Source organism: Sorex araneus, chromosome X (genome assembly GCF_027595985.1).
Source record: "Sorex araneus isolate mSorAra2 chromosome X, mSorAra2.pri, whole genome shotgun sequence".
Lineage (NCBI taxonomy): Eukaryota > Metazoa > Chordata > Mammalia > Eulipotyphla > Soricidae > Sorex > Sorex araneus.
Window position 1 is genome coordinate 59,222,225 of NC_073313.1, and position 12,169 is coordinate 59,234,393.

Below are 12,169 nucleotides of genomic sequence, written 5' to 3' on the forward strand. Positions count from 1 at the left end.
ACCTAAGCACAGAGCAAGGTGTAAGCCCTGACCACTGCTGAGTGTAGCCCCCAAACCAAAATAAATAAAGAGGAGTAACAGTTGTTTTCTTTTTTTGAGACTACTTTCAGAATCTAGGGATGAGATAAAATGGAACCAAACTTCCAATCACTCTTATGGGAAGAAGGGCCCCTTAAGGCCATGATGCCAAAGTCTAGCTGTGGGTTAGATGCAGACATTTCCTGTGGGTCTTCAGAAAAATATTGACACTTCATTCATGATTGGCCTTGGTCATGTATCACAGTGGAGTGAGATCAAACTGTCAGCAATGATGGCGACATGTACACACATGTCATTTGAACAATCCATGGACTCTTCTCCTATGTTCACTAGTTTGCAGGTGCTAAAAGGCTGAAAACCACTGATGTAAACAATCAACAGGGGTGAATCAGAGAAAGGACAGAGGTACCTGAGAGAATGGCTGTGCCATTGCGTTGCCTAGAGACAAATGAAAGACATGTGATTGCCCTGAAAGACTGCTCCACAGCAAGGAGGCATGGAGAAAGTGACAAATGGAAAAGTACTATCACAGTGATGAGAAGGTTGAGCTTCCTGATCCTCCAGTCTATACTCAGGGATGACTGGAGCTTTCTGAGACAATGGAAATGCAAGCTCTTTTGAAAATTTTGTCATTTCCACTTTTCCCATATAAGTTAACTTTCACATATTTCTTTTTAAATTTTATTAAAAATAAGTATTTTAATAGAAATATTTTATTGTTATTAAACTAATTCTGATTAAATCAATTAATTATTAAATAAATGATGATAAGTATAATAGAGACCACTTCTCCATTTGTATTAATTACCGTGATTTACAAAGTTATTGATAGTTGAGTAAAAATACAGTATTGCAGCACCCACCTCAGCACCAGTGTCAGCTTCCCTCCACCAATGTTCCCAGGTCCCTCCCATGCCCGCATCTCCAGCCTGCCCTATTGACAGGCACCTTTCTAAGTTGAGTTGTTGAAGTTTGGGTATCTTGATTTTAGTGTTGTTAACTCTTTGGCTTGGATATTTGGCTCTATCATTCTCTAACACCACCTTTGGGACCTGACCTGGGGCCTGGGTGATAGTACAGTGGTTAGGCATTTGCCTTGCAACCCATATGATCTCCCAAGGACCATCATGAGTAATTCTTGAATGCAGAATCAGTAGTAACCCTTGGACATAGCCAAGTATGGCCCCCAAACAAACAAAAACCAAACAAGCGAAACTTTAATTTTTTATTTAGCCATGATTTACAAAGCTATTTATAGTTGAATGTTAGGAATTCAGTATTCCAACACCCATCCCACCACCAGTGATCACTTCCCTCCATCAGTGTTCCCACACTCTCTCTTGACAGGACCCCCACCCTCCAACTTGCTTCCTTGACAGGCACATTTCAAAGTGCAGTGCTTGTAGTTTAGATCTCTTGTTTTCAGTGTCGTTGACCCTGTTTGAAAATATAGCTCTAACACTCTCCCACATCACTGGGATACACGAGGCCCCAACCCAAACCCCCCTTCCATCCCTTTCTCATCTTTGGAAGTGCAAGTTCTATGAACAGAATTAACCCATGTCATCCACCGTCAGTACACATTGAATGAGGATGTTTCAGATGTCCAAGCTTGACCGAAAGGTACCTGATCTGACACAGTTTACCTTCTCAAGTGAGAAACAGACCAAGCACAAGGAATAAGATAAGCCAAGAACAAAGCAAATTCATAAACGTTATCAGAGGGGGAAGGGATAGGCAGATTAAAGACCAACCGGATGGATGTGGATAGGACCAAGTCTTGTGATAGTGAATACAGTATAAAATTTACAGATGCAGAACTCTTACATGGTTTAAACAAGCACTACAGTTATTTTGTAAGTGTTACAATTATGGGATCAAAGGAATGAGAACCGTAAATCCTCTTGTATAGAATTACTCTCAAATGATATATAAAATACCACCCTATGTCATGATAATGTAAAGTCTATCATAATCTCTTGTATCCTTTCATAAGTTTTTTTAGTAATTCAACAACATAAAATGTTATCTCTGGGTCAGAGAGATGGTGCAGGGGTTTAGGTGCTTGTCTTTCACAGAGCCAAGCCACTTTTGAGTCGGGGCCACCTGCTTGTCCTATGAAAATTCCTGCAGGCTCATGAGGGAGCCGGCACTCCTGTAGCTGCCCCTGCGGGGAAAACCACATCACATTACTTATTAAAGAACAATTAGAAGACAACAGTGATCTAATGAAAACATCTCTGTTGTTCAGGGTCACCTCCCAGGGCTTCTTTAACAGAGAAATTAGCAGCTATTATAAAACGCTGTAATTATCACTGGAAGAAATCCAACAAATTATGTAGCTTTGTCTTCCAAACCAAAAGCAATCTATCAGCAGTATTTGTATAACTTAGATGTAAAAGTTTTTTCTTCAAGATCCCCTACAAGAGTTATTTTGTCCAACCCCAGAATGGGCATTGAATCTTAAGTTTGTGGGAGATAAGTCAAAAGCAATGATATGACATTTGGCCAACTGTACATTCAAGGAGTAGGTGCTGGCAAACTCTGTGACTTGGGCTGTGAAGCTCTTGGTGATGGCTCTAGTCACCGGAAATGCTAGAGATGGGTCCTGGAGGGAAGCAGCCATTCTCCAGGCCTCAAATCCCAGAACCCATTCCACGTGCCACAGTGAAAGGTTGCATCGCATTTCATGCAGATAAAATGCTTCTGACTGAAAACATAGGAGCGGTGTCCCATGAAGTGACGGGCGAAGGATGGGCGGGTGTTAGTTAGCTATGCTCGCCCTGGCTGCCTTCTTCCTCACTTGCTTTAGGATTTTCCTGTCGAACAGTTCCTTTTCCCGTGTGTGCACGGGTGGTCCCTCCAGGTACTTGGTTTCCGCGTCGTTGTACTCCAAGCCATAGAGTGCAGAGATGGCACAGATGATAGCTTCCGGGAGGAGAACCTCCAGAACAAAGCTCACCGGGTCATTTCTGATCGCCCTCTTCATCCTCTGGCCCATTTCTTTGTAGACTGTCTGTAAATGTTTCACCACGGCCTCCAGCTGGTCCTCGTCCTCCAGGTAAGTTTCAACGCAGATCATATACCTGGCTGACTTCAGAAAGGACGCCAGCCACTGAGAGTACTTCCTGCCATGGACAATGTCCAGGAGATGTGGGTCGGCCCCCTTCCTCTTGACGATGAAATCCACTAGCTTCTGGTTTTCTCGGTTCCACGCAGCCTTCATGCGGTCAGGGAGAATTTTCTTACACCGGCTCATCCCACCCAGCCACCTGTCTTCCTCCTCCCAGTCCTCCAGGTCGGCATAATTCACCTCTGGGAAGCTGATTGGACCATCACAGTCTTTGATGGCTTTTCTGGTGGAAGAGGTGGCGTCGGTGGAATAGAAGGTCAAGAAAGAGCCTCGGAAAGACCTGTGGGCACGTGCCTCTGTGTACTGGGCCACCAGTGCCAAGCACCACTTCACAGCGTGCTGGTACTGCTTGCTGGCCCTCTTCACTAGGGTCTCTTTTTCTCTGCAGTCCAGATGCTTCAGTTTGCGCAGAGGAACTTGAATGCCCCTCCTTTCCGTGGGCATGCATGCCTCGATCAAAAGCACTCTCGCCGTTTTCTCAGTTTTGCACATGCTTTTCACCACGGCGGGCCAGTACGGGTGGTGCTGGAACTTCATCCAGACCAGCGAGCCTCTCTGGATGGTGGGAGGGTTCCGTGGGAAAGCCACGCCGGTGGGCTCTCCTGCCTCCTGGCCACCATCCCCTTTAGCAGCGGCGCTGGTGTGGGTGGTCTGGGAGTGAGAGGAAGAACACGGTTCTTGGGGAGCTGCTTGAGATGAGGGGGCTTGCTGTTTCCCTCTTCTGCTTGCCAGAGAGGGCACCCTTGGGTGAGCAGTGCTGGAGGATGCTTTGGAGGCACCTTGCCAAACTGGCACAGATGAGGTGCCGGACGAGGTGCCTTCTCCAGGGTCCTCGGCACTCTCTGTGGCGGGAGCACGTTCCCAGGGGAGAGGCTGGGCCGCTGGCCGGGAGTCCTGCATGTCTCTGACCAGGGCTGGGGCTACCGTGTCGATGAAAGCTGGGGGCAATGCTGCAGAGTCCCCCGAATGGTTCTCCTTTGCTGTGTGATGCGAAGCTGTGAAGTCTGGGGGGCCTCTCTTGCTCTTGGGAGTTTGCTGCTGTTCATCTGCGGGAAGGGATAATAAATCTGGACACACCTCTTGTGACGGCAACTGTGTTGTGCTGATGGTCGAGCGCAGCTGGGACACGCGTCTGTCTAAGGTGGGATCATGCTGCAGACGAACAGACGGGGAACTGAAGGTGATGCCTGATGGCAGACGTCTATGCACACCTGCAGCTTTCTTGAACTTGTGTCGCAAAGACAGATCTCTGAAGAGTCCCGTCTTCTTTTTGTGCACTGTCTGAGCATGTTCAGAGTGAGCTGGGTCTTTTGCGCATAGTCTAGCCTGTTGTGGGGAAAATGTCTGTTGTCTTCTGGGCATATACACAGTCGGCGGGGGCACCTGCAATGCGAGTCTGCCCAGGGCGGGGTCGTGCTGCAGACGGACAGACAGTGGTCTGAGGCTGACGCCTGGTGGCAGATCCGCATACAGGCCTGCAATCTGCTGGACCCTGTGACTCAAGGACAGAGTGCTGGAGGGGGCTCTATCCCTGTCACACATGGCCTGATCCTTATATCTAGAGTGTCTGGTGTGATTTCCGCCGACTCCCATGTGCTGTGGGGCCGATGCTTGTTTTTTTTTTGAAATCAGGACAGCAGCTTGGGGTTCATACAACGCATGTCTGTCCAGAGCGGGATCATGCTGCAGACGGACAGACAGGGACCTGAGGGTGATGCCCGGTGGCAGATTCCCGTACACGCCTGCAGCCTTCATGACCTTGTGTCTCAAGGTCAGAACTCTGAAGAGTCCCCTCTTCTTTTTGCGCACTGTCTGAGTACGTTCAGAGTGAGGTGGGTCATTTGCACACAGTCTAACCTGTTGCAGGGAAAATGTCTGTTGTCTTCTGGGTGTACACACGGTCGGTGGGGGCACCTGTGATGTGAGACTGTCCAGGGCGGGGTCGCGCTGCAGACGGACAGACAGCGGTCTGAGCCTGATGCCTGGTGGTATATATGCATACAGGCCTGCTGCTCCCTTGACGGTGTAATGCGGGGCCGCTTGTTCTGAGGTGCCCTTTGTTGTCTGGGGCTCTAGGTGCTGTCCATCTTCTGGGGCATCTGGTGCCCTGGTTGCCTTGGAAGCGTCTCTCTCTTTGAGGATGTCCAGGGCAGAGGTGAAAGCTCTGTGCCAGGCCAGGTCCTCTTCTCTGAGGATGCTGCTTTGTGCCTGGTTGGCTAGCATGGCCGTGATGGGTTCGATGTGAGATTCATTTAGGCTCTCTACATCTGTTTTCCTCACTGAGATCATGTCACCTACCGAGAGTATTTGTAGTTTCAGGAAATGGGCCCATTTCCTCTTCCTTTGAGGAGAGGTGGGTAGCGTTCGGGGCAGCACCTTTGCTGGCCAACGGCGACCTCTCCAATGGCATAGGACGTAATCATTCTCCATGTGCCGGCTTTCAGTGGGATGCCAGGAGAGAATTAATAGATGGCTAGGACACGGGGGTCAGCCGCTGCCTGCAGGGTCGTGCCGTGATTGCTCTGGGAAGCAAACGCTTCAGCACTCCTTCTGGCCTAGGACCTCAGGGACTCTCAGGCTCTATGTCCTGCACTTGCCTTCGTGAAGTTCCTGGGCCACCAGATCTCTGGCCTTGGATGGCTGGCACTGATGAACCCTGGAATGCCAAGCAGGAGAGAGCACCATCAGGAAAACTGCCTTGAGCAAGGAGCAGCACGCGGATCAGTGAGAAGTGGGAAGCACAGAGCAGAGACCTGCAAAGGGCGAGCATCAGGTTCCATGGAAGAGTTTGGGAAAGCATGTGAAGACCCTGGGCTGGATATCCTGGCCTCTTTCTCCCTCTCCATACTCAGGACACCTGTCTGGGCCGTGTGGGTGTCATGCCTGAGACTTCCCCGTGTCTTTGGAGGGCGGTCCACGTACCTTTTTTCTCCTTGGGGCTCTCTATGGGGGAATGGATCTGCATGTCCTTGTCTAGGGAGCAAGCGCTTACCCCATTCACCTTGGGAGCCAGAGGTGAGGTTTGACCCACAGGTATGCACTCTTGCCACTAGGTCTTGACTCAGAGCGTTGACTTAGTTGTCAGGATGGCTCAGGAAGCCAGTAGCTAGCTGATGCTTCCACCCACCCTCTTAAAACTGTGGAAGGCCGACCATTGCCTGAGGTGTGCAGTCTTCAAGGCTCTGAGTGGGCAAAAGTCTCCCACCAGCACCATACCTTATGAAGGAAGTGGCTGTTGATCCAGGTGCAGGAAAACAGCTGCACCCCAAATATCATTTGAAATCACTACCACTGCAAAGCCTAAGAATATTGAACAGTCTTACCCAAAGCAACGTGGATATTGACAGATGAGGCCTCTGGTCTTGCTTCTGTGATGTCCTTTCTCCTGGGGGTCCAAAGCATCTGATACGGGCACCCAGGGAGCGTGCACCACCAACTCTGCCCTGGAATTCAATGCTGATGAGAAGATAGGGCACATGCATGGGAGATTCTTCACAATTTTCCCCCTCCCTCTGAAATGCCTGTGTTCTTTCAAATGGAAGATGATCAAATTTCATCTCTATGAACAGACACTTGCCAAAGAGACATCCGGATGGCCAACAGCCATATGAGAAAATACTCATTGTCATTCATGATTAGGGAAATGCAAATCAAAACATCAATGAGACGTTCATCTCACATATCTGAGAATGACATATCCAAAAGTTTGAAAAGAGCCAGTGATAATAGGGCTGTTATGCTAAAGGAATCCTCATCTGCTGGTGGGAATGTCCTGTGGTTCAACTTCTCTGGAAAGTAATGTGAAGACCTCTGCAACATAGCAGTAGAACTCCCAGATGAGCCAGCGATCCCACTTCTCAGCATCGATCTCCCAACACACAATCACTCATTTTGGAGGACACACCTGTGCTCATCGCCATGCTTAGTGCCACAACCAAGCTAGACCAACAGCCCAAAGGCCCACTAGGGAGGAATGGAGCAAGAACTTGTGGTAGTTTGACACAACAGATTACTCTGCAGCTCTAAGAAAGAGCACAATCGGGGCCAGAGCAATAGTACAGAGGGTAGGGCATTTGCCTTGCACGCGGCCAACCTGGGTAATGCCTGAGTGCAGAACAGGAGAAGGCCCTGAACATCACCGGGTGACCCAAACAGTCAAAACCAGAGAAGAAAGGAACACAACTGTGCAATTTTCAGCAACATGGATGGGACTAGATGTGATCATGCTGCAGAAAGAAAGGGACAGGTACAATGATCTCTATTCTCTGTGGAACTTAAAGATACAGAGCGTGGGAGCAACAAATGGCCAAAGGGAGCATCAACTCTACTCAGTTTGGGGGCTCGAAAAGGCAGGGAAATGGGCTTCTTGGGTGATGGTTGTGGTGTTGGAAATATGTGCATGTGAAACCATTATTAACAGCATCGTAAACTACAGAATCTCAAATAATAAAAAATATTTCTGAATGAGAAGTTAATTGCATCTCTAGTGTGAAACTCACATTTATTGTCCTTTGCCTTTTAATTACATCTCGGCTTAATGCAAGTATACATTAACCATTATGTCTGGAGAAATTCATGCCTCCAGAAGCCTGGATGGCAAAAAATAAACCTAGATTCTGTGGCTATGAGCCGCACAGGCTCGTGCTTGGAGCAGGATATATGCTGTGCAGATTTCTTTCATTTGTGCGGCTCTTGAGAACTCAGTGTTCTGAGTCTGTCTGCACAGATGCTGTGTGAGGACAGAGAACAAAAGAGAGAAGGAGAAAACAGGTGATTCAGCCACTGCAGGCCTCCTGCAGCTGGACCCAACAGCCTGTCTCACAAAAGAATTGTCTTGGATCACTCTGACCACAGTCTGAGCACTGCCCACACCCAAGACACAGTCACATGAAAAGCACACATGTGCAGACGCACCACACACCCTCTCACAATCACTCCAGACACACTCTCACACACAGTACCATTCATGCCGCACACACATCTCTACACACACATCCTCACACAGACTCTCTTGCTCTCATACACCCTCACCGTCACAATCACTCTGAAACACACGCACACCCACACAACTGACACACAGTGTGTACATGCTAGTAACACACACTTAACACTCACACTGTTGCAGTCTCCACTGTGCTCCGAACATAGTCATTGACACTCCCACACACTCCCGCTTGCATTCATGCCTGAAACTCCCACACCTGTTAATGTACGCTGGTCAGTGCCATGACACATGTCAGCCACATTCATTCTCTAGATGTATCAATACGCATTCTCACATACTTGCACTCCTCTTAGTGAGTACACGATATTCAAAAGATTCACTCAAACACATTCATGTAGTTGCAGTCACATCCTCACAGTCACACATTCAAGCTTAAGAAACTCACTCTAGTAGTGTCACACCCTTACAGATCCTCATGAACACAAGCATCCATGTACACACTTCACACTCACACACAGACACTCAGAGAAGCAAAAAACTCAGTCACAAACTCTCACAATTATACACATGTCCATACTGTCAGAAACATTCAAAGTAGAAAACACACTCAAGCTCACAAATACCCAGATACACATTCACACACACTTATGTAAACCCTCTCATTCACATAGTCACATGCACTCACATTCCTAACACACAGACACACAATCTCACATTCCCTAACTCACACACATTTGTGCACATTCAAGGGGTTTCTTCACGGTCAAAAGTGTGCAGTGAACAACACACTCAAAGCCACCCATTCTCACAAGTGTTACATAGACACAGAGTGAGGATGAGGCACACTTTCTTTTTTGTGATCTAAATATAAAGAATTATATTGCTTTTCCTTTCAAGCCTATATGTACTTTTAAATGTTCTTTTTTCGATTTCTTTTATTGAATCACCGTGAGACAGAGCATTACAAAGCTGCCATATATAGTCACACACTCTCCCACAAACATGCAGAGACATGGCCACACATTCACCTACACACCCATTCACTGACATTCATACACACTCACATATTCTCATTCTCTCACACATTCACATACAGTCAAACTCACACCCAAAGTCTTTCACTAACGCACAGTCACAGATGCAAAAATGCCTAATTCTAACACTCTCCTCAGTCTTACACAGAGATGTGATAGACACACATTCGTATAGCCACCCTTCTCAGAGAGACAGTCACACATTTACACTCTCATAACTTTCACTTTCTCTCACACTCTTGTACCCACACTTTCTCTCACACACAACCACGTCTTTCTCACACTCACACCTACTCAGAATCACCTGAACATGCACACATTCACACACACAAGACAGTTGGTGGCAAGCCAGGATGTGTAGGATGTTTGCGCTCTACCTTTGCGTCTGCCTCTGCTTCCAGAGTGCAGAACAGTGTCAGCCCCTTTGTGTTCCTGATTTTCAAAAACACACGGGAGAACAGAAATTCTGCTTCAATTGAGAAGGCATGGAAAATCCGAAGTGTCATGTACCCAATCACCTAGGAATCCTTATCAGAGGCATAGGAGGCCACTGATGTAGAATTTTCACATCATATATATATATATATATATATATATATATATATGCTACAAGGTATTTCACAATCTTTAAAACTACTTTCATGTTTTCATTTGCCCACATCTTTTCAATATGAAACATTCTGAGGGAATGTTCTCAAGAGACACAGAAATTTCAATTACAGCTATGCTTCTGATCATGAAGGCAATACCCCAGTCAGAGAGATATCAGAAGGAGGCATGTCAGAGGAAAATATTCAAGGCCCTGCCAGCAAGTCCACTTTGCCTCATTCTTCAAATAATAATCTCCATTCGGGTTTCCACATAATTTCATTGATGATTTTGTTTACATATTGGTACTGTTAGGGCTGTAAGACCCGTGTTGCTCTCAGAAGATGTACACAAGAGGATAGGCAATTAGAGAGACAGAGTGCTGCATAAATATGGATGCTCTGTTTCACACTGGGGGCAATCTGCTAGGAAAAGGGCATTGAAAAAACCCAAGTTCACTCCAGAATGACTCCAGTCTTCAGAGGGATTCAACATGAGCATGTATCCTGAATTTTAGTTTCAAATCAAGCCAATAAGGCCATCCCAAATATAAAAAATAGAATAAAACAGCGAAAAAACAGTATATATGGCAGTTTCACCACCCATGACTAGACAATCAGTTACAAACAGACAAGAAAGAAAATGTTTTATGGAACAAAACCCGACCATTATGCAAACCACAGAACAAACAAAGTGGCATATTCGGTGTGGCAGCCCAGCAGTTTAATTCTCACTCACACAGAGAGAGGTGGGGGGACACGATCATCCCCAACTCCCCACTTTGCTGAGAGGGAAACTGATTAGCTCAGGGCCAGGATCGGGGGCCCCCTGCCACTTGGGACTTGTTATTTAAGTAAAGACTTTACCATTTTTCTCATGATTTCATTTCTTGGGGTAGTCACGCAGGGAGTCCATGGTGTTTGGAGGAAGACATGACCAACACTTTCCCCTTTTGTGCCATTGTCCCCCTCTGTAATCCCCTTCCCTCTCCAGAGATCGAGAAGGCAGAGGGACAGCAGGGTTAGGAGAGCTAGTGTTAGCACCATCCAGAGGCTGGATGGGAGCTGAGACACGTGATGTACTTTACCTAAAACTGGCTTCTTGTGAAAACAAGTCGGTAAAAACACAATGGGGTGGTCTACAGATGCTGGCGTCTCTTTAAAAACACAGCACATAGCCAAAGTATGTGACAGCAGCAGCATTCACTGTAATCACGCAACCCCAAGCCCAGAACGTTCGATAAGGAGCTTGTATTTATGATGATTCATTAAAGAAGCAGTGGATTGGTTTAGATTACATTTACCTACCTGTACTTTGTGACGCGCAAACAGGAAACTGGTCAATTGAAGAGTCAGTCGCAGTCATCTGCAGCAGTGATTTGGGTTGAGAAGATATTAGGCCCTGGATTTCAGGAGGTTGCATCACTTTCCTACCTTACCCAATTGTCCCTATTTATCACTTCCAATCTCTTCTCATAAGGTTCACAGAGTAACTTGTTACAAGTAGGAGTCCACAATAAAAGTTACATCTATTAGCATTCACACAGCAATGCTATTGAGCAGAGGAGTAACATGAGGCAGAGTTGTCTCCTGCTTTAAAGACCCCGGAGAACAGTGACTTCACACGACAGGTGGCCCCTTTGGACACACATAGGACTGAGCATGACAGGCGATTCAGTCACCTTACTCCCCCCACACACGCCAGAGAGCTACTGCCCTCTTAAGAAATGAGGGAATTACGACTTTTTGTTTTTAGCTGCCGACGACACACTGTGAACACCCTCTCCACACACATTCCCAAACTCACACAGACTCACATGAGCAGCAGATAGTGAGTAGTCTCGATATTTCTAGTTAGTCCTTCTCTCTCCAGTCTGTTACGATCCTTCTTCACTGTCACTGCGGCCAGGCAGGAAAGGCTTGCCCTGTTGTCATGGAAACTAGGATGTCATCAAAACGTTCTCCCTGCTGTGAGCTTTTTTATAAAAAGCAGGGAGCACTAATACATCCTCAGACACAGAGCATTGATGTCCGTCTAAGTTAAACACATCTCGCCCAACGAATGAATTAATGCGGAATGTTGGCGTCAAAACCAGATATGCTTATGAAAGAGGCATTGGGACTGGGGAGTTTTCACCAGCTGGCGTGGGGAGGAAAGAAAAGAACAGCAGATTATACCCAAGGACAGTAGAAACAAGGGCCGGGAAGACTGGTTCACTGTTGGAAGCTTGCCACAAGTGGGGGTGGGGGGCAGTTAAAATAGAGAAGGGACCACAGTGATAGATGGAAATTATCCTTTTGGACAAGAACTAAGGGCTGAAAGTAGGTAAAGGGATGTACTCGATAACCTTTCAGTACCTGTATTGCAAACCATAATGCCCAGAAGGTGAGAGAGACACACACAGAGACAGAGACAGAGACAGAGACAGAG

General features: G+C 46.9%; 1 protein-coding gene and 1 long non-coding RNA gene across 2 annotated transcripts; both read right to left on the reverse strand.

Moving 5' to 3' along the window:
• Positions 1–1,431: 1,431 nt before the first annotated feature.
• On the reverse strand, positions 1,432–4,875 carry PWWP4 (PWWP domain containing 4). The gene has a single exon (XM_012932247.2). It carries the CDS (start codon positions 4,763–4,765, stop codon positions 2,804–2,806), a length of 1,962 nt encoding a protein of 653 aa, XP_012787701.2. The 5' UTR covers positions 4,766–4,875; the 3' UTR covers positions 1,432–2,803.
• Positions 4,876–6,498: 1,623 nt separating this feature from the next.
• Positions 6,499–11,654, reverse strand: LOC129399611 (uncharacterized). Its single transcript, XR_008627193.1, has 3 exons — positions 11,556–11,654; positions 11,047–11,104; positions 6,499–6,615 (listed from the first exon to the last, which is right to left on the reverse strand). It is a non-coding gene; the product is annotated as an uncharacterized LOC129399611 (long non-coding RNA).
• Positions 11,655–12,169: the final 515 nt, after the last annotated feature.